Source organism: Lepidochelys olivacea (genome assembly GCF_965140295.1).
Source record: "Lepidochelys olivacea isolate rLepOli2 genome assembly, chromosome: 3".
Classification (NCBI taxonomy): domain Eukaryota; kingdom Metazoa; phylum Chordata; order Testudines; family Cheloniidae; genus Lepidochelys; species Lepidochelys olivacea.
In genome coordinates this window covers 51411307-51434983 of record NC_140413.1, presented here as the reverse complement: position 1 = coordinate 51434983, position 23677 = coordinate 51411307, and the positions used below count along the sequence as shown (strand labels likewise).

The 23677-nt window shown below is 37.4% G+C and overlaps 1 protein-coding gene across 1 annotated transcript in view; it reads left to right on the top strand.

Moving 5' to 3' along the window:
* The window catches only part of EYS (eyes shut homolog), a 1492075-nt gene that overhangs the window by 1113983 nt on the left and 354415 nt on the right, over positions 1 to 23677 (top strand). Inside the window, exon 34 of the mRNA XM_084624916.1 lies at positions 1585 to 1814. Within this exon, the coding sequence (XP_084481042.1) occupies positions 1585 to 1814 (230 nt within the window). The remainder of the gene's footprint in view (positions 1 to 1584; positions 1815 to 23677) is intronic.

Genomic DNA, 23677 nt, shown 5'->3' with positions numbered 1-23677 from the left:
ATTAATCAAGGAACCAAAGGAAAAGAAGGGAAGAAATTATTTAATTGTCTGGACACCCATCATAAGAGCCTGGGTAACAAACAAGAGGACTTGGTCTGAGCTACCATCCACAGGTGTTTCCTGTACATCACTACTTTCCCTTGGACCAGCTGGATCTTGAGAGGTGTCTTTCACATTTTTCACATTAATGATCTGTTATCAGTTGGAAACTTCTAGCTGTATGGAATTTCTTTTGGGCCTCTTCTGTCTGTTGCCCACAGACTGTCCATCCTACATGTCTCCAGAATGCTGTTGTGACCTCTTCTGCTGATTATGAATTGCCAGCCCTCCTCTCTGAATTTGTCTCTCACCAGTTCCTTAGTGGCCACCTCCTTCTTTTCTTGAACCTGGGGTATTTATGTTTCCCGGACCTGGTTGTCTAGGAACTCCTAAACTTCTCTGATTCTCAGTAGTGTCTCTGCTTGCCCCTGGAATCCAAAAATCTTCCCCCAGTATAGCAACCAACTTCCACTTCATGTGCTGGAAGTCCCTTCTGGCTTCAGGCAGGAAAGAAAATACGGCACATCCGCTGCAAGATACCGTCATTTGTCAGTTAATGGCCATCTAGAAGTTGCATATAGAAAAGTTCCAGATTTTGCTTCAAAATGACTTTTCTTTTTGAAATTTAAGTTAATTTATCATTTAAAATGGGGGAGCAGGAGGGAAATGTCAACACTGAAAAGGAAATCTTTCAGAATTATTGAAAAAAATGTTTCAATTGACCTGAATTTTTTTTATGCACATTTTTGAGATTTCCCTCTTTTGTCCCAATGCAGAACAGGATTTTGTTTTCAAAATCTCAAAAATTTTCAAATAAAAGATTTTCTTTCCACCTCTAGTATTTACCAGTGTACAGATATACACTGCACTAGGAGAGGATTTGATCATGGGATAATTTTAGAGTGTTCGTATCAAAACTTTAGTACAAGTAAAGTGACCATATCTGACATACAGTTAGTAGAACACTGCCACCTCTTTTAGACAGGTACTGTATTCCTGTGATATGATTATAACTTGTGCTTCAGTTTTACAGTGTTGGTGGGGAGAGGAGAGGTGTGTAGCTATGATGTGCTGTCTTTATAGGATTGAGAATTTCATGCAATAAATTTAAATAATTAGCACAACCCACCCTAAACTGTAAAAATTTGATATATAATTTTCTTTTTATTCATCACTACCTTGCTATGACCCTCAGATTTAGAGTTAATGACTGGTGTAAATTGTACTGAATGCAAGGAGAGCGAGGATCTCCTCCTGCCTGGGAGGAACTCACACATTCTTCCACTAGGAGCCCCCAGTGAATGCATAGGCAGTTGCCTTTCTTATTTATTTATTTCACTGCCTGCAGGATGGAGAGTTGACTTGGGAATTATTAATGCACATACAATTTTTATTTAAATAAAATACTCAGCCCCAAGTTTTTTTAAAAAATTAATCCAATTTTTTTTTTTAACTTCATGCATGGACTTTTAGTATTGCTTGAAATTAGACTTCATTGTGATTTCTTAATTCTTTGCTTTTAATCATTTGTTTGTATCCCTCCAGGCTTCCTCTTTCTACACACCTGTCAACAGATGTCCTTGCTGCTGCTTCTGATATGTCTGGACTTCTCAAGCCTGCTGAGCCTTCCTTGAGTTCTCCTGGGTTGCCATCAGTGTGTCAGAAGAGTTTGTGCCATAATGGAGGGACTTGTCATCACATCCATCTTTCTAGTGGGGCTGCATCATTTCAATGTGACTGCCCTCTACATTTCACTGGGCGTTTCTGTGAAAAAGGTAGTTGTGTTTCATTCTTTCTATATTCATTTTTTAAGTGTCAGTATTCTGTTCCTTTTGAGCGGGAAAAAAGACAGAGAGAGGGATTTGCAAGCATTTTTTCCAGCTTCTAATTTCATTCACTCTCAGTAAATCAGGAGTAAGATCACTGGAATAAATGGAATTACATTCATGTGAAGCTCAGTAAAGTGAAAACCAGAAGCAGGCACATTTACAACAATTGCAGAATAGAATAAATAAATTACACTGTGGAATGCCAACAGACAGTGAACACTACACCACCTTTGGAAGAGAAAAAAATGTTAGTCATGCAAAGTAAGATAAATGTTTATATCCCCTTAAAGACAGCAAGCTTTTCATTTCAACAGAATGCAATTGTTGCTCCCAATTTTTCTTAGGCTGGACAGTTTGACTATTCCTAAATTTCTGCCTGACTTCCCTTTAGCTGTATGGAACTACTGTTGACTTTTAAGAGACTTTTTTTCCCCTGCATTTTATTTATACCCTTATTGAATTACTGCTGTATGTGGATGCTGATATTTCAAAGACAGCTCAAAGCAGCATATTTTAGTTAGCTTTGATGTTCGATAAAAGTATTTCTCTGGATAACTTTGGTTTCCTTGTAAAAAATTATGAATGCTATAAGACAAAGTGATCAGTAGCTATTCCCTTTTATGTTTGCAACCATAATACTTTTATGCTATTACTTCTCAAACTTCCTTTTCTTAATAAGTAGCATAGCAGGTTTAAAATATTGTTTTAACGTGTAAGGTATAATCACCTCTCAATGGTGGTGGATAATTCCCATTAGTACTAATGGGAATTACTTGTGCGTAGCTAAAGGATAATATGCCCCCATTATAATTAAAGCTCTAATATCATTCTAATAGACTTTCCATTGTATGAAATAGTACCATGCAACTAGAGCCAAAAATGCACTTTCCAGATTGTCAATATATCTGAAGATAATGGAACTAACCTGCATCACCTTGTATAACTGGCTGAAAGTAGGTCATTGTACTGTATGGGAAACCAATCAATGATTCTAAGTTAGAAAAAATGACTGCAGTGTGTGATGCCTTGGATTTCATAGAATATTTCATTACTTCTCATCTCTTTCCCAAGTTTGTAATAAACTAAATCATACTCAGATTTTTTTCAAATTGTTAGTGTTAAAACTGAACTTTGGGAATATATCCCACACATCTGTTATCTAGAATTACCTTGTATAATTGTTTCTGAATTCATTAGTTATATAAGCTGTGCCGTAAACTACCTGACTAAAAAATGTTTGTTTCTCTAAGGAAGTTCTTCAGACAGAACATGTTTTATGGCAATACAGAATCTTTCTAAGGGTTATTTCTTATGGTTATTTGAATTTTAGGGAGAGACTCACCCTCAGTGTTGCAGGGAGTGCAAATGTACCAGCAGGAGCTCCTACACCTCAGAGGGGACTCACATAGTGTTTGGCCTTGCTGGGGATCCTGACAGGAGCAGGCATCTTTAAAGTACAGCTGAAGTGCCATCATCATCTTGCTAGCAGGGCGTACACACGGTATATGCTGAATGAATGCATCTGCCTTGGCTAATGCCACCTGCTTCTGGGGCTGCATTGTCCAGTGCAGAGTCGAGTGGAAGTAGCTAATGCCTTGTGCTGAGGCCATCTCACCCACCAACGCTCTTTCTGCCTCCAGGAGCCCTTTACTCTGGGTTACTTTGGTGAAAGCTGGTATAATCACAGGATTGAATCAAACTCTCTGGACCCAGTATTTCCATCATTAAAGTCAATGAGAGTTTTGCCCGAGGACTTTACTGGAAATCAGGTCAATTGACTATAGAAACTCTTTTTAAAAAATCATTCACAATTAAGATTTTGAAGTAAACCCTAAGAACAAATTCTGCCCTCATTTGCATCTTTGCATCTCCATTGGTGCAACACCATTGACTTCAGTGTATGTACAGGATGAATCAGTCTTTTTTATGTAAAGATGTCTCAAGGGAATCTCACATATTTTTCTTCTGTGTGTTAAAGTACATGACTCAGTTCTCCTCTATTACATGTTTTGAAACTCAGTGCACAAGCATTGTTGTGAATAACAAATTAAAAGTATAGGAACTATTACAATAAGTGATAGGATTTAACCATTTATTTGGCAAAGTTACAGGATATTCCATGCTTTGCACAAACTGAGTATTCTTCCTCCAAGAAGTGGCTGAACTATTAGATGTCATGGTTCTTTATGGTTTTGAATGAGGGGTAGGGAGAGGGAAATATGAGTTCTGTTTCTTCACAAAGAATCATACACTTAAACCATTGTCACCACGTCTTCAGCATATTAAACAGAACATATTAGTCAGCCCTCTTCTTACTGTACCTGTTGCTTATAGACTGGTCAGGTTTTCAGAAAAGTTAACTCTAAGAAGATTTTTTGCTAAAAGTTGGTAACAAAACTTTTGAATACAATTAGGGTGTGCTGAATCCAAATATAGTTTTTTCCCAAAATGTAGGTTGTATATAAAGGGCTCTACAAAGAGAACAAAATGACACATGGAAATTGCTGATGTGTCTCGTCATTTCCTTTTTGTTTAGGATTAACATACTTCAGTGGAATCTTAATGAGCTGTAGGATATAATACAAGTGATTAAATAATATGCACAACCTTTTATAAAGCTTTTGAATTTCAGTTTATTTGCAAGGGGTACTAGAAATATTTTAATATGTACACAACCATGAATGTGCATGTTTACCTAGCTCTTATAACATTAGCACTTTGAAACAAAAGTATACAAGCTGACTTAACAATCAGAAATAACACACAAACTGAAAACACTTATTCTTAAACAGGTGAAAATATATTTTGACTAAACATTAAGTAAACCTTTTACAAAATTCACACAAGTTAAGCACACATGTTAATGTTGTGTTTCAAGTCACAGTGGCAGATTAGGTTACTTATGACATATCTACTTATTTGATAATACTTAGTTCTTAAGGATAGTATCAGGTACATTGATACAAACTTGTTCCAATTCCCTACATTTCCATGCCCTTGTACAAACAAGTTGTGATGTGCTGCACCTACATTGCTGACTTCTGCACCCTGTTATGCAGCCACAGAATATTGTCTCCATATAGTCTGCTGGTATTGGTGACAATGACATGAGCTGTGCACCAGGCCTGTTGCCAATGCATTGTAATTTAAGGAGGAAGTATTGGATTTGGGCAGTGGCCCTGTTTCCTGACTAGTGCCTGCTAATGAGCTCTCTGCATGTGGAAGAAAAGAGCATCACTTGTTGAGGGCAGAGCGTCTAATGACCACATACTTTGTTAGTGCTGTGGATCTCTGGCAAGCAGTACATCTTACAAATAAACTCTTCTGCACTTTTCATCTTCTCCGAGTCAAGGTCACCCTGTCCAAGGTGTGTTAGAAGCTGATTGTGTCATTGAAAAACTATCCATATGGTATCCTTGCTGTGTACAACAAAAAAAGAAGGAGCCTCACAACCAGTCAGGGTACAAAATTGGAGCAGATTTTCCAGCACAGTGGGTCTATATTGTAGTTTCTCACAAATGTCATGAATTGGAAAGAACTTTCGTTCTTTTGATGTGCCAGCTTTCATCCAAAGCTGCAAGCAAAAAGAATAAGACTATCAGGGTCCCTGGCTGCAACAACCACACTGTCTGCATCACTCTGGACACAGGGTAAAATCATCTCGCATCTGCTTCTTCCTGATGAGTGAGCAGCTGATTGGTGCTTTGTCACTCAACTGCAAGTCAGCCAGCACTTCTGTGTGAGTGACAAGGCCCATTCGGATGACTGGCACCCAGCCACATTCCAGTTTCATTGTATGCTGGCACAATTCAGGTTCAGATTTGGTTACACTGATATTAGTCTGTATACAGTGGCTGCAGTTGTGTTGATGGTATGTGGTGATGATGGTGGTAGTAATATTGTTTAAAGCTTGTCTTGAATGGGATTTATACATTGATATGATATCACCAGAAATGGAACTGATCAATTACTACATTGCTCTGGGTCTGATTCTCTAGTAGACACAGCACAGAGGGATGGGTGCAGGCCAGAATCCCCATGTCACTATGCACTACAGCCCCACTCCTAGCTCATCCAATACTAGGTTTGCAAGGGAGGCAATGTAAGGTCACTTACAGCAGCCCTACACTGTACATGTATAAGGGAAATTCTCCTCTGGCTACTTGTGTGTCCCCCTGCAATCAGCCTCTATATAATGCTGGAGGTTGAGAGTCATGTTCCTTTAAAATTACTAAATATTTTCAAGAATATATTCTTCTTTTCCATCCTAACATCCCTCAACTTTCCATCACTAACCAAGTTACAGTATTAGCAAGAAAATATCTAGTGTACTTAACTGGTATACTGCAGATTGAACATGCTAAAGAGCGTTATTATTTATCTGCTGGTCTTTTTACTCTGTTAGTATGAGAATTTCTTACACGTAGCTCAGCTTACATGTACATCAGTTGGTTTTTCAGTGACAGTCACATATTTCTGACATCATATTGGCCCTTCCTCCTCTAGAGTGGAAGCCTGAGAATGTCATTGTCTCTGTTACATGGTTCAGCTCAGTATATTAAATTATCTGCAATTACTGCTTTTTCTTAGTATGTCACTCTTTCTGTGACATACTAGAACAGCTTGTTCATCCCCTAAGAGAAAAAAATCAAGTCTAAAATGTTAATACTGAGATATTAAGGCCAACCTGATGGGTATAGCAGATATTCTGGGTAGGACTGAGCATGAACAGTAGTGGATAGATCCCATACATATTTCTACCAAACAATTGGACACTTCAGGAATCAGAAATGTGTTTGAATGAGAATGTGTAAAATACTGACTCTCTCTCTGTTTAGTTAAAGAAACACTGCATAATGTGTCAGATCCTCAGCTGGTGTAAATCAATGTAGCTATACTGAAGTCCAGTTCAATCTGAATTCAATCTTATATTAATCTCAATGGAGTTATGCTAGTTTACACCATCTGAAGATGTGGCCCTACATATATAAATGAAACCATTTTGGGCCTCATTTTCCTTTAAAACACTAACTCCTATTTTTTACTTCTATTGTGAAAGTAGACTACTTCTAGAATAGTTATCTGTTAGTGACTGGCTGCTAGAGGCTTTGTTTTAACAACTTTGACTTGAAATGCAGCACAGGGTTTCACAGAAGACTTGCTGCCAGTGTAAATTAAACATTTAGTGTTGAACAAACTAATGCTAAGTCATGTCATATGAAGAAGAGATCTTTAGGTATAGGGAATATAGTGAAGCATAATTCATAAAGCTAATGACTGACCAGTGTATACTGTGCCTTACTTTCTAATTTTTCTGTTCACCTTTACCCAATCCGTCAGTGTTATTTGCATGTAAAATAAACTTTGATTGCAATGTGAAATTCATTTATATTTTTCACCATGAAGTTATGACTTAATTTATATTTAGTTAAACTGTTCTGCTTCTTCATGATGTCCCTATGCTTCAGTGGAGAAAACATTAGGATACATATACTTGCTTTGTTTTAGTGACTGCATGTGAGCAGATGGCTGTCTACTACTCTAAAGTTCGTAGTGACAGATTTAGAATATCAGTGCCTTGTGCTGGAGAAAAGTGTATGTCTCTGACAATTAATTATAGGATTAACATTTTTATGTCCCCAACATTTTTTAGTATTCTATAAAAGTTTTACAAATAGTGCAATAAAAGACTATTTAAATGCCATACATTAGAACTAGGAAATCTTTTGTTTAATTTGATATCTTGCCTGTGTATATTCTGTACATGCTTAAAGGTCAACTCCATTTGCAAAACTAGGCATAAAATGGGAGGCAGTTGAATCAGATCTGTATCTTGATACAGACCTGTCTGGAGATTTTTCTATATTTATACCAGAGCTCAGATGTATTTAACGTGGACATTGTCAAATTCCTGATTTGTTAATTAATAGTTGATAGTATCAGACTGAACATTAAATCACTGTTTGACTAGCAGCTTTTGTAGAAACTAATTCTAACTTATGATTTCTATTTGAATCTTTGACTAACATCATTGTCTTGACATTTCTTCCTTGCCTTTATTCATCTTTCCAAGATTAAAACATGAAGATAAATATACCAGGGTCTGATCCTGTGAAGTACTGATTTCAATCAGAATTGTAAGCACACAGCATCAGGCCCGTAATAAGACATGTAAGGTCTGTACTAAGCAGTCTCTCTCTATTAGTTGTGTTAAAAAATACATGTTCTTTAAAAAAATACGGTAATATATTCAATATTTTCCCTAAGCTAGAGCCAGTGTCAAGAGAAGCAAAGGAAGAGAGAGAAGCTTGGGAGGATGGTACTTTTCAGCAGATTTATTCATTCATTGATTTTTATAAAATGAATGAATAAATGAAGTCCCTTGATTTGAGTCTGGTCTTTGGAAAAGCAATAAGACCAGTTAATAAAATGACACCCTGCCTCTTCCCCCCCCCGCCCCCCACATGCTCTTGAAACACTGTTTGCTCCTTGGAAGATGAATTTAAGGCTTTCCCCTTGTTAAGGACAAATTAGGACATAGTTATAAATTATGTATCTGGTTGTTCATATACTGGCTATTATTATGCCAGTTGCTATCCTAACAGTTTTAGGAATTGTACATAGGGAGAACTTAGACATTCCAGTAGAGTTTATTTGATACTACAATAAACAACAGAAATGCTATTGTGAGTAAAGGGAGGGGGTGTTTGTGTGTGTGTGTCTGCATGCGTGTGTATATGTATAAAGGTATGCAAATAGCTTTAACTTTCTCCATTGCTCTTTCATTCATCAATGTAATCTTGCATTTTGATGTAAGTCTAGACAAACATTGCAAAGCTTAATGTGTTAACACTTCTTAAAATCTTATTGCACTGTGGCAGAAAGTAATGACATGGTCATATACAGAGATAGCAGAGGAAAAATATTTTTTGTCACTGTCTTGATATGGACTTTGTGGTGACAGATTTTCATCAGCATCTGAAGTGCAGTGAAATAACACCACTAGATGTACTAAATAAAATCTGTCTGTTGATTATACCTTCACTGTTTACACACAATTGACCAAATTTTGCCTATGGCTATACAACTGCAGCTCCCATTGATGTCAATGGTAATAGTGTATGTATAACAAAGTGTAAAACATTCAGTCTGATTAGCCAGGACAACGCTGGTTTAATATTATTATCCATTTAATTGTTTGTTAGTTCTCATGCTTAGATCAGCCCCCAGAAGTTCATTAGTCTTAACAAGACTCTGTAGCAGCCATTTAGATTATTTCTGACCTTTTGCAGTCTGTCCCTCCTTGCCCACTTATTGAACCTTCCCTTTCCTTTCCTGCATATCAATCTAGCTCCCTCCCCTCTTGTTTTATAAAATTATCTTGAGTGGTGTTTCTCATCTGCTTCCTCTCTACCTTACTTATCAGTTTCCTTCTTAGAAGAGAGAATTCAGGGAATTATGGCAGCCAACACAATATATATATATATATATATATATATATATATATATATATATATATATATATATATATATATATATATTGTGACAAAGTTCCTTCTCTATTTTGATGGGTCTTGCGCTTATTGGCTGATTTGCTTGCCTTGGAGCTTCACGGCAGCCCTCAAATTAGCCTTCCTTAATTGATTCTAGCAGCTTCATGATTGGCTGCAGGTGTTCTAATCAGCGTGTCTTAATTGTCTCCAGAAGGTTCCTGATTGTTCTGGAACCTTCCCTGTTACCTTACCCAGGGAAAAGGGACCTACTTAGCCTGGGGCTAATATGTCTGCCTATATTGTAAGTGCAGGAGTAACTAGGAAGAGGCTGATGCCAGAGTAAGTAAATGGAAATTCAGAGGCTATCTGGCGTGTACATAGATTAGATTAAAAAAATAGTACCCAGCTTGAAGTGTTACTTTTTTTGTTTAGGTCTGGACCAGGTGTCAAGCTTGCCTAAGGGTTTCAAATAGTTGTATGTGGTGTTCTTGTAGCTGTGTTCGTCCCAGACAAGGTGGGTGAGGTAATATCTTTTATTGGACCAACTTCTGTTGGTGAGAGGGACAAGCTTTTGAGCCACACAGAGCTCTTCTTCAGGTCTAGGAAAGGTATTCAGAGTGTGATAGCTAAATACAAAGTGGAACAGATTGTTTAGCGTAAATTATTGTTCAGGATTACTTTTGCTAAACAATCTATTCTACCTTTTATTTAGCTGTAACACTCTGAGTACATCTGAGACACTCTGAATACACTTTGAGGGTCCCAGACTCTAGGGAGCCTGAGCCCAAACATCTACACCACAGTTAAACAGCCCCATAGCCTGAGCTCTGCAAGCCTGAGTCAGCTGACACGCCCAGCTGTAGGTGTTTAATTGCAGTGTAGACATATCCTAAGGGTTTCAAAGTGAATTACGGTAATTGTTGGAATCTTTGCCACAGGCAAAAAAAGCAGCAAAGGAGCTCTGCTTTTATCCTGCCACTTTCTGCCTACCTCTCTCACCACACAAACCTACAGAACTCTCCTTAGTATTTGGGATTTTGGAAATTGCAGAGCTAAACTTATTACAGCTTGTTCCTATGAGAAACTGACTGCAAATCACATGTTGGCTCTCTTTCTCAAAGCAGTTAGGTTCAGCCAATCAGAAGTCCAGAAGGTAGTTCATGTGACTTCCTCCAAATGCTTCTGGCACAAAGCTTCATAACAAATCCAAGAAATTCAAGGTCTCGACTGCTTTCATTTTTAACAAAAGGCTTGTAGGCCTAATGGATATTTTGTATAAAACCCAGCTACTTTCATTTCCATATGTGAATCTCAAATGAGAGAAATTTTACAGTGAAATTAATATCTGAGGTATGTATATAGCCCTATTACTGTAGTAGCCAAGCACCTCACAACATGTAATGCGTTTATCCTCACAATACCCCTATGGAATAGGGAAATACCTATTACCCATTTCACAGATGGCAAACTGAGATACAGAGACAGTAAGTCACACAAGAAATCTGTGGTAGAGCAAGACATTGAATCTGATCTCTAAGGTCCCAAGCTGGCACCTTTACTACTGAACTAGCCTAAACTTTATAATGTGTTCGTACAGATCTCTTGTTACCATTGTAAATGCAGCTGGTTACAATGTTGAGCATTCCAAGATTTGTGTGGACAGATTCAACCCTAGTGTGTAAACCCTAGAAGTTGATGGAGATAAAATGTGTATGATTCTGAAAGGGTTAATGTGGGCCTGAGAGGCCAGTTAATCTACTTGTCTGAATATTGAGTCTGTGCCAGCCCTAATTAAAGATGATTCCCAGTTGGAGGTGAAACTGAGTGGTCAGTGTAAAGGAAGGAAGTCTGGAGCAGAAGGAGGCTGCATAGAGAGAGTGAAGAATTCTGTAGTCCCTCTCTGGGACTAGAGGAGAGAAATTGGGATGGTCAAGGAAGAATCCCAGAGGAAAGATTGGTTCTGGGATCCCCTCCTAAATACAGAAGTCTGGGAGAAGTTAGCAGAGACAAGGAGCAGCCACTGGTTCCTGTGGTGAGGAACAATGACAAAAGAGCAGGATCTGGTCTTACAGGGAGAGAGCTCTGGGAGGCCTTCAGTGAAGGAACAGATTCCAAGGGCACCCTGCAAGTCCTGGTCCTGAAAGTAGGGTGAATGTAAAGGAGGAGAGGTGTGCTTGGTAGGAAGAAGTCCAGAGAGGTGGCAGCAAGGAGTCTGACAGAGTGAATCTTGACTGTCTGTCCTAGGATCATTGGTTCCCCTCCCACCCATGGTAAGATGGCTTGAAGTCCCTGAGAAGGGGATACGGATTACTGTAAAGGGTGTATGGACCACTGGACCAAGCATCACAGGCAGCAGATTGGACAGTGAGATTGGCATTTGTGTTTGACTTTCTGTTACCTCAAGAGGGGTAGGACTAAACACAACCTCAGTGGAGGGTTGAGTCTCAAGAGGAGGCAGATCAGCACAGTGCCAGAGCAGTCATTGGAAGGGGAGCGCTAGAGGAGGAGAGTGTATACACCATATACAGCTGTAAGGGGCACTTTAGTAGTGAGTGAACTTTTCTACACATGGGATTAATGTGACCCATAGTCTGTATATATCTTTCTTGTGCTATGTACAATTTGCTATGGTTTTTGTTATGTGAATAAATTGCATTGATTTTTTCCCCACTAATAAATGCAGAAATGCCGGAGGGAAGATAGTAGAGCGTAATGTCTATGAAGTGGGTAGAGGGAAAAGTAAAATTACACAGAGCGGGTCTTCACCTTTCAGGAGCACAATCAACATGATGTACACATTGTGTCTGTGCTCACAGTGAAAATAATATTTCCATGCTTACTTATATAAAATGTACTTCTTAGAAATAAGCATGGAAATATTATCTTTACTCTGTATGTGTGTGTGTGTATGTATATATATAAATAGATATATTTTCAAATGACGTCGATATCTAAACACCTTCAGCAGTAATTGAAGACCTTTAACACATTTATTTATTTAAATAATTTGCCTACTCTGCCGCTCAGAGCGGCTATCTGTCCTGCCCAATTTTCCAGTTCCTGCCATTCAAGTATTCCCTCTTTTTCCTCAAACTATAAAAGGGCTTTTGGACGAGAACTGTCTAGAGGAGAACACATATATACATATTATATGAGCCCCAGGACTTATGTCAGTAATATCATAGTCATCGTAATTTTTACATAATAACATTTCATGGTTTTTGTTTGTTTTTTGTTTGTTTTTTAATTATTTTAGACTGGAGTTCAGAGACTAATCTAACTATCATTCAGAAAATTAGGCTGCATGCATCTTCAGCTTCCAACATATTATATATTCATAGCACTGTGAAGAATACTTTACACTTCTAGACAAGCATGTGGGAGGTGGCCGCAGAGGTTAGAGCTCATTTTCCTCTTTGATGCACAGACTCACCTATTCTTTTCCATAGTGATAAGAGGCTGCAACTCACCAGCAAGTTCTGGCTTCTCTTTATATATGTATTTGAAAAAAAATGGGTTATTGAATATTATGAGCATGAATTTGATCTAGTTGGTATTACTGAAACCTTCAGAGATGATTATCTTAATTGGAATGTTAAAAGCGACGGTTATAACTGATTTAGGAAGAATCAAAGGGAGAAGAAGTGGCATTCTATGTCAAAAATGACATTACCTGTTTCTGAGTTACTGATAACTCAGAAGAAAATTATCTTGAATGATTATGGATCAATGTCCTAACAGGTAAAGCACAAGATTGGGTATTAGTTGGTGTCTGCTACAGAGCATGAAATTACTGGGAAACAGGATGACCACCTCCTTACACACCTATCTATAATATGTAAGATAAAAACTGCACGATTATGTCAATTTGAATGACATTTGCTGGAGGTCTCATGCTCTCAGTACTAACACATCACTGGAATTTCTTAACATTGTAGATGATGATTTCCTGACTCAAAGTGTTTCAGCCAACAGTAGGGAATTCTTTGTTAGACCTTCTTCTAACAGATTAAGAGGAACTGATCAAAGTAATAAAAATTAATGATAGTTTAGGTACAAATGATCATAAGTTGATCATATTTATAATGTGCAAACAGAGTAAAATTCAGATCAGTTATATATATCCTTGGTGCTTTAAAAGGGTCAATTTCAAAAAGCTGAAAACAATTATGAGCCTAATCAGCTGGGAGGAAGAGTTCATCAGAAAAATGTGAATGATAATTGGGAATAATTTAAGAATAATACTAGAGCCCAAGAAGCCGCAATCTAGGAAGAAGGCCATTGGTTAAAAAAAATGAACATTGGTTTAAAAAAATGACTGTTTAGAGGGGAAGTGAAAGCAGCAGTAAAAAAATTAAAATATATTCTATAACAAAGGAAGAAAGGGGAAGTTGATAGTAATGAATATAAATCAGAAGTTATAGAATTATAGAAAATTGATCAGGGAAGCCAAGGGAGAAATTTATGGCCAGTAGAGTCAAGGAAAATAAGAAGGAATTTTTAAAATATATTAGGAACCAAAAGAATCTTAACAGTGTATTGGTCCCTTACTGGATGGAAGTGGTAGAATTATCAATAATAATGAAGAAAATGCAGAAATGTACAATAAATATTTCTGAGCTGTATTTGGGGAAAAAACAGATGATATACTCTCATCATGTGATGATGATGATGATGCTGTTTGTATTGCACCAGTATGTCTGGAGGAGGTAAAACAGAAGCTACTAAAGTTAGACATTTTTAAATCATAGAATCATAGAATATCAGGGTTGGAAGGGACCCCTGAAGGTCATCTAGTCCAACCCCCTGCTCGAGCAGGACCAATTCCCAGTTAAATCATCCCAGCCAGGGCTTTGTCAAGCCTGACCTTAAAAACCTCTAAGGAAGGAGATTCTACCACCTCCCTAGGTAACGCATTCCAGTGTTTCACCACCCTCTTAGTGAAAAAGTTTTTCCTAATATCCAATCTAAACCTCCCCCACTGCAACTTGCAATCATCAGGTCCGGATAACTTGCAACCAAGTGTTTTAAAAGAGCTGCCTGAAAAAACTCATTGGAACTTTGATGTTGATTTTCAATAAGTCTGGGAACACTGCTGAAGAAAAAAGCTAATTTTGTCCCAATATTTTAAAATGGTAAGTGGGATAACCCAAGGAATTATAGGCCTCTCAGCCTGACATCAATCACAGTCCAGATACTAAAGAATCTGATACGGTACTCAGTTAATAAAGAATTAAAGAAGGTTAATGTAATTAATGCAAATTAACATGGTCTTACTGAAAATAGATCCTGTCAGACAAACTTGGTATCGTTTTTTTATCACATTACATGTTTAGCTGATAAAGGCAATAGTGTTTATGTAATATTCCTAGACTTCTGTGAGGCATTGGTCTTGGTACCATATGGCATTTTGATTAAAAAACTAGATTGATACAAAATTAACATGGCACACATTAAATGGATTAAAAACTGGCTAACTGATTGGTCTCAAAGTGTAATTGTAAACTGGAAATCCATGAGCAGATGTGTTTCTAGTGGGGTCTTGCAGGGATCAGTTCTTGGTCCTGTGCTTTTTCACATTTTTATTAATGACCTAGAAGAAAGCATAAAATCATCTCCGGTAAAGTTTTCAAATGAAAAAAGGGGGGGAGGGGATGGTAAATAATGAAGCAGGCAGTTCACTGATTCTGGGCAATCTTGATCACTTGATGCAATCAATCAATATGTGTTTAAATATGGCTAAATGTAAATGTATACAACAAACAAAAAAGGTAGGCCATATTTAGAGAATGGGAGACTCTATCCTGGGAAGCAGTGACTGAAAAAGATATGGGAGTTGTGGTGGATAATCTGAACCTCAGCTCCCACATGCATAAACAAGGGAATCTGGAGCAGAAGTAAAGAGGTGTATTTTACCTCTATATTTGACACTTGTGTGACCACTGTTTGTAATACCATGTCCAGTTCTGGTGCCCACAATTCAAGATGGATGTTGAAAAATTGGAGAGGGCTCAGACAAGAGCCTTGAAAGTGATTAAAGGATTAGAAAACCAACTTTAGCATAGATTCATAGATATTTAGGTCAGAAGGGACCATTATGATCATCTAGTCTGACCTCCTGCACAACGCAGGCCACAGAATTTCACCCACCACTCCTGCAAAAAACCTCTCACCTATGTCTGAACTATCGAAGTCCTCAAATTGTGGTTTAAAGACTTCAAGGAGCAGAGAATCCTCCAGCAAGTGACCAGTGCTCCATGCTACAGAGGAAGGCAAAAAACCTCTGTGGCCTCTTCCAGTCTGCCCTGGAGGAAAATTCCTTCCCGACCCCAAATATGGCGATCAGCTAAACCCTGAGCATATGGGCAAGATTCACCAGCCAGATACTACAGAAAATTCTTTCCTGGGTAACTCAGATCCTACCCCATCTAATATCCCTGATAGCATGATAGACTCAAGGAGCTCAATCCATTTAGTTTAACAAAGAGAAGGTTAAGGGGCGACTTGATTAAAGTCTATAAATACCTCCTGGGGGAGCACATATTTAATAGTGGGCTCTTCTGTCTAGTAGAGACAAGGTATAACATGATCCAATGTCTTTAAGTTGAAGATAGACAAATTCAGACTGGAAATAAGATGTACATTTTTAACCAGTGAGTATAATTAATCATTGGAACAACTTACCATGGGTTGTGGCTGATTCCCCATCACTGATAATATTTAAATAAAAATGGGATGCTTTTCTAAATGATATGCTCTAGGAATTATTTTGGAGAATTTCTATGGCCTGTGTATATAAGAAGTCAGACTAGATGATCACAGTGGTCCCTTCTGGCCTTGGAATCCATGAAATGAAATTATGGCTGCATATGGTAAAAGGAAGCTCTTTCACTGTTATGGGTGATTCTGGGTAATTTCAGGGTCTAGATGTCTGTGCAGCCAGACTACCCATTTTATGTGACTATTGATAAGAAGGTGTTGCGTGGGTGAGCCTTTTGGAGGAGGTCAGATTTTAGCTCCTGGGGATTTCCATGAGAGTTGGTGAGGGGAAAAAAATCCTTGGCCCTGCTATGGGGAAGCCATGGATAGGTTTGTTAGGACCTCTAACATTGAATCTCTCTTCAGACCTTTTATAATCTTGGGCTATCATTTCAATTGAATCTCTGAGAAGTTCCTTTGGTCATTCACCTGAAACCAGGCACTTTTCAGAAGGTTTTGGTGTGTACTTTTTCCACTTGTCTAATAACAGAAGACACTGATGTGGTCTTTCACTTAGTTTCCATTAGTGTGGCCACAAATATTACAGATGATACTATGTATTTGCAAAATTCTTAATTATATCAGTTACTTATTGAGCAGTTAAATGAGCAGTTATTTAATTTGCACATGCAGATGTAAGAGTTTCTTCACAGAAACAAACACCTGCAATGTGATCATTTTCATGGGGGCATGTTGAAATATTAGTGCTGTCATTTGTCTGTGTACATCTTCCTTCACAACAAGCTCATGATCTGTTTATTCAGTGACCGTTCCATTCAAAAGAGTAAAACTAATGTAATTCTATCACTGTTCAAACTTAGAAGTTCCCAAATAAGTAATGGTGGTGTGGGGAAACTGGTTGAACTAGAATAATTTAGGCAAAGAGGTCCACATGTGGTACCATAAGAAACATTGTGCCGTAATGAAGACACAACAAGGTTTTTGTTATTAGTGTGTTAAGATCTCCAAACCCACCAAAAGAGGGTTTCTGAGACTTGGGTAAAAAGCAAAATTTTAAAATTTCATTAACGAAAAACATTTAGAGTTGGGGATTTAAACACATCTGCTGTGGAATTTGCAGGTAAACAGCTGTTTTGAAAATTAAAAATTAGTCCTTTTTCTTTTGCTTTCAGTCAATATTTTAAAGTTATTAGTAATTTCTAATTTTAAAAAAAATCTCTCTGTTGAACAAGTCTAGAAATCTTGAAAGTCTATCTTTTTAGTAATACTTATCGTTCCTCCAAGAGACGCTAAAGTTCTCCATTCAAGTCTCTTTTGATTACATTCAGTATAGGATTTAAATTGACCTACATCAAATACTGTACTGTAACGGGAAAGTATGTCTCAGATATTTCAACCCCCCAGGGACCCATTTGCAGTTCCAGCCAGGCAGATGTGATCTCAATCAATGTTTAAAGACAGGAGGATTTTACATTTCACTCAGTTCATTCTGTATCATGATTTTGTGCCAAACAAGTCAATGATATTTACGATATTGGGCATCGTAATTAAAGTATACATTTGTGTCTTTGATTGTATGCAAATTAAGTGATAATTGCAGAAAAGATATATTCTTTATTCTGCATTTGACATTCATTGATACTAGTTAGCAGTTGCCCCAGCTGATAGATAACTGAAGGCAAATTGTAAAGAGAATATTGGTTATTCCCTTACCAAGTGCCTCTCCCAGAGGAAACTTAGGAAATTGTAATACATGTCAGATCAGTTTGTGACTATGGGGGACAATGCTGCTCAAAGCAATCCTGATGGCAATAGGTATGCTATAAATTACTTCTCAGCAATATAGGCCATGACTGAGCCAGTTCCTTGCCATGTCTCTATTGTGGCTTATGATGATAACAGAGAGTTAGCCTGTTGACACAAGAGGAAGTGGTTTCTAGGCAGGAGTGATAATAGTTCTCATGGAGATAGTGTATATGAACCCCCAACTTATTTGCACAATTATTCCATGTAATCTTTTTCAAAAATGTTGGCAACTGTGCAGAGACTCTATTACAAGCAGCCAACAGCCAGTTCTGCAGTAGGAGGCTTAGACAGGACATAAAGATTCCCCTCATTTTTATATGTAAAAATAAGTCAGTTAAGTTGTGGGTATTAATACACCCACAACTTAACTGACTTACTTTACATTTAAAAATATCTGAAGGGAATCTTTAGGTATTTCAAAGAATCATCTCACTAACTCTCCCCAAATCCTCAGACCAGCCCTGTCTATAGTAATACTAATATGGTGGACCAGAGTCCATAATGTTGAGAGGAAGGAGGTAAATTTTTTCACGGTTAAAACCAGGTCTGGCAGCCCTTTGAAAGGTTTTCTGCATCATACTGTAGACCTTCAGTGACTGATTTTTATTTGTATTTTTTACTAGCAGCTTTCATCCATTATTACTACAGTTATTTCACTTTCTATTTTTTTTAATGTTCTCACTTAATTTAGTGCTCCAGAATGTAAGTGACCAAGAGAAGTAATGTGGCCAGGCACCATGGAGTTTCCCCCATACAGCTCTGGCAATGAACTTCAGTTCTGATCTCTAATTCCCTTTATTGGTTGGTCTTGGAACTCTTGAGAAGGGAGTGCCAATTGTATCGCATTTTATGCTATTAGTCTTGTGATATGAAGAACTACAGGCCAGGGAAAGAACAAATCTAGTTTCACATTATGTGAGCATTTATTGTACCCAGGACTCCCAGAGTGGCTAGTTCACTTACCCATTTTAATACATAAAGAGCCCCTCAGCTCTTTTGACATCACATGATTATGGAGAGTTTTACATAGTATTTGGATCATTAATATTGTATTAGATATTTCAATTTTTGAAGATTTTGGTTTGGTCTTTGAATCATAGCCTTTTACTAAATATCTTCTATAAAGAAGCTATGCTAAAAATTTCTTGCATTGGTTCCTATGTTACCAATATTATTGTGTCAGTTAAAATGTATACCAAATTCTAATTTTCCTCCATGCTATCTATTAATATAGAGTTTAGGACAGTGCTTGAAGGAAAGGTGGTTTTTAATCCACCTACATAAATTTCATTTTGGTCAGTAATAAATGAGACATCTTGTATAAACCTGAAGGTTCTCATACACTACTACACTTCAGATTACCTTTAAATAATCTTCCTAACATGTTGTGGGTGAACTTACTATAGTGCTCTTGAAACTGAAGAACAAGCAAGTCCTGGTACCTTTGTCAGTGTATCCCATGGAGGTGGGTGGGAGGAAACACATGTAGCATGTCTTGCATATTTTTATATATGTTCTCTATATGTGTGGAATCTAATATATTATATGAATCTGTTATTTTCTTAGGTTGAGTCAGTATATTCTCATGCACTCAGTAAAACCATGACTATAAGTATAGTCCTAAAAAGGTGGGCACATCTACCTCAACTTTCAGCCAAGGAGGACAATTGTGTATGAAATTCAGCTGGGTTTATGAGGAAGTTGGTCAATCCAAAACTGCTTCATCTTCTGCTGTCTGTTTACCCATCTTCCTCTGTGATTTTCCCCCCCAGAACTCCACCTCTTCAAAAGCTGGGCTTCTCTAAAGTTTTAATATAAATTTAAAAACTGAATCCCAGTGAAGTTACTTATGTGCTTAAAATGACGCATGCTTTAAATGCTTTGCTAAATCAGATGCTAAACTGGGAACTGTAAAAGTTGTTACAAGGAGGAGGGAGAAAAATGTTCTCCTTAATCTCTGAGGATAGGACACGAAGCAATGGGTTTAAATTGCAACAAGGGTGGTTCAGGCTGGACATTAGGAAAAAACTTCCTAACTGTGAGGGTGGTTAAGCACTGGAATAAATTGCCTATGGAGGTCATGGAATCTCAATCATTGGAGATTTTTAAGAGCAGGTTAGACAAACACCTGTCGGGGATGGTCTAGATAATACTTAGTGTTCCCAGGAGTGCAGGGGACTCGACTAGAAGACCTCTTGAGGTCCCTTCCAGTCCTACAATTCTGTTATTAATTGTTTATGGAGCAATGTCCCAACAGATGAAACACAGAATGAGTTATTGCTTGGTATCTGCCAAATCACACCAGGGGACTCTATGAGCACCTCCCTACATACTTATCTATAATGTGTAGAATAAAAACTCACATAATCAAGAGGGATTTCAGTTTTAATGACACTTGAGGTCTCATGCTGCCAGTACTAAAACATACTTGCAATTTCTACATATTATAGATTACAACTTCCTAATTGAAAAAGTGTTGCATCCCCCATAGGGGAATTCTTTATTAGACATTATCTTGACTGATAAAAAGGAGCTGAAAAGAACTAAAAATTAATGGTAATTTTAGGTATGAGTGATCATGACTTGATCAGATTTATAAATGTGTAAATAGAATAAATTCCAGACCAGCATTATATACCAGTAATATATATACTTAAAGCTGAAAACAGTTATGAGCCAAATCAGCTGGGAGGAAGAATTTTTAATCAGAAAAATGTAAATAATTGGGAATTTGTTTAAGAACACTTTACCAGATTCCCCAAAAGCCACAATTGAGGAAAAAGCCCATATTGATTAAAAAACAACCACCTGGTTTAGAGGGCATGTGAAGGTATATGTGTATATCTATAGTGTGTGTGTGTGTGTGTGTGTGTGTGTGTGTAACAAATAGAAGAAAGGGGAGGTTGATAGTAATGAACATAAATTTAGAAGCTAGAAACCTTGGTAAATTGATAAGGGAAGCAAAGGGACATAAAGAGAAATCTATAGCCACCAGGAACTAACAGTGAGGGTAATTAACCATTGGATGCATAAACAGGGGAATCTCAAGTAGTAATAAAGATATTATTTTACCTCTATAGTTGGCACTGTGCAACCACTGTTGGAATTCTGTGTCCAGTTCTAGTGTCCACAATTCAGGATGTGGATAAATTGGAGAAGGTTCAGAGAAGAACCACAAGAATGATTAAAGAGTTAGAAAACCTGCCTAAATAGAGAGAGACTCAAGGAGCTAAATCTATTTAGCTTAACAAAGAGAAGGTTAAAGGGTGACTTGATAACAACCTATAAATACCTACATAGGGGACAAATATTTAATAATGTGCTCTTTTCTCTAGAGAGAAAGGTATAACATGATCCACTGACTGGGAGGTGAAGCTAGACAAATTCAGATTAGAAATAGAACAGATTATTAACAGTAAGGGTAATTAACCATTGGAACAATTTACCAAAGGTTGTGGTTGATTCCCTATGACTAACAATTTTTAAATCAAGATTGGATGCTTTTCTAAAAGATATGTTCCAAAATAATTCCTAGAGAAGTTCTGTGACCTCTCTTATGAAAGAGGTAAGACTGGATGATGGTGGATGAGCAATTGAAGATCAATCATCTTAACTTCAGTACCCAGAAAGATAACGGAGCAAATAATCAAGCAGTCAATTTGCAAACACCTAGAAAATAATTAAGTGATAAGTGACTGTCTACGTGGATTTCTCAAGAACAAATCATGTCAAACCAACCTAATAGCTTTCTTTGACAGGGTAACAAGCTTTGTTGATTGGGGAAGCAGTAGAGGTGGTATTTCTTGACTTTAGTAAGGCTTTGATAATGTCCCTCATAACCGCCTCATAAACAAACTAGGGAAATATAGCCTAGACGGAGTTACTATAAGATGAATGCATAACTGGTTGGAACACTATTCCCAGAGAGTACTTACCAGTGATTCACAGTCAGTCTGGAAGGGTATATTGAGTGGGATCCCTCAGGGATTGGTCCTAGATCCAATTCTATTTAATTTCTTCATCAGTGATTTAGATAATGGCATAGAGAGTACACTTATAAAGTTTGCAGATGATACCAAGATGAGGGCGGGGTTGCAAGTACTTTGGAGGATATGTTTAAAATTCAAAATGATCTGGACAAACTGTAGAAATGGTCTGTAGTAACAGGATGAAATTCAATAAGCACAAATGCAAAATATTCCACTTAGGAAAGCTCAATTGCACACGTACAAAAATGGAAATGACTCCCTAGAAAAGAGTACTGCGGAAAGGGATCTGCAGGGACATAGTGGATCACAAGCTAAATATGGGGTCAACAGTGTAACTCTGTTGCAGAAAAAGCAATCTTTCTGGGCTGTATCAGCAGGAGTGTTGTAAGCAAGACACAAGAAGTAATTCTTCACTCTGTGATGCTAATGTCTCAACTGGAATATTATGTCCAGTTCTGGTTGCCACATTTCAGGAAAGATGTGCACAAATTGGAGAAAGTCCAGAGGAGAACAACAAAAATGATTAACAGTCTAAAAAATGTGACCTATGAGGAAATATTGAAATAATTGCTTTTGTTTAGTTTGAAAAAAAAATAAAAAGACTGAGGGAGGACATAACAGTTTTTAAGTACATAAACGGTTGTTTCAAAGAGGAGGATGAAAATGTGTTCTCCTTAACCTCTGAGGATAAGACAAGAAGCAATGGGCTTAAATTGCAGCAAGGAGGTTGAGGTTGGAAATTAGGAAAAAGTTCCTGACTGCCAGGGTAGTTAGCACGGGAATAAATTGCCTAGGGAGGCTGAAGAATATCCATCATTGGAGGTTTTAAAAACAGGTTAAACAAACAACAGTCAGGAATTACTTACTCCAGGAGGTATTACTTAGTCCTGGCTTGAGGATGGGAACTGGACTGGATGACCTATTGTAGTCCCTTCCAGTCCTACATTTCTGTGATCACAACGGTTCCTTCTGGCCTTGGAATCTGTGAATCAGACTACACTTTTGAACAAGAGTGTTCAAAGCTACAGTGTTGTTTTGATATTACTGGCAATACTGGGACTAGTAAACCAGGATTACAGATTTAGGGTGACTGTATGCTACCTGTTGACCTATAGCACAATTTATAACCATATTATGTGTTTTATAGTACATCTTGTGGTATAAAACAGGAGCCACTTCCATAGGCGATGATATATGAATTATCAAATACACAGAACATATAATTTGTATGACATTTACATGTGTGACTGGTTATGCACATGAACGGTTCCAATTAGTATTTCCTGCTGCTCAATAAAAATATTTACAAATGTCTGGGCATGTAAATTATTGGTAAAAAGAATAGTCACTTTCCTAGACTGAGACATGTATGAAACTATAAATTCCTTGCATGTTTGCTCTGTCTTTGGTTTAGCTGTTTTAATATTTGTTTCATCTTCTTTCTACTAAATGTCTGATTTTTACTTTCTTCAGGTTGATGGATTGTTTTTATCTACTTAACAGGGCTATTTAAGATTCTCACATTCCAGGTCATTAATTGTAATGGTTTAAATATTGTTATGACACTCCCAAGAGGGTGAAACTCAAATTGTTAGCCCACTTCTGTGCATGGGAAAATAGCTATTCTGGTATATATCACCATTTATTTGTTTCATTTACTTTGTAAGTTTCTGTCACCAATATATTTAAAGTCCCATTATCTTCAGAAAATAATTAATAGTGAATAACATCATGTTTTTCTCTTGAATTATAACTTAAGAAATATGTAAATACACTGTTTTAAAAATGTAACTCCTCTTGT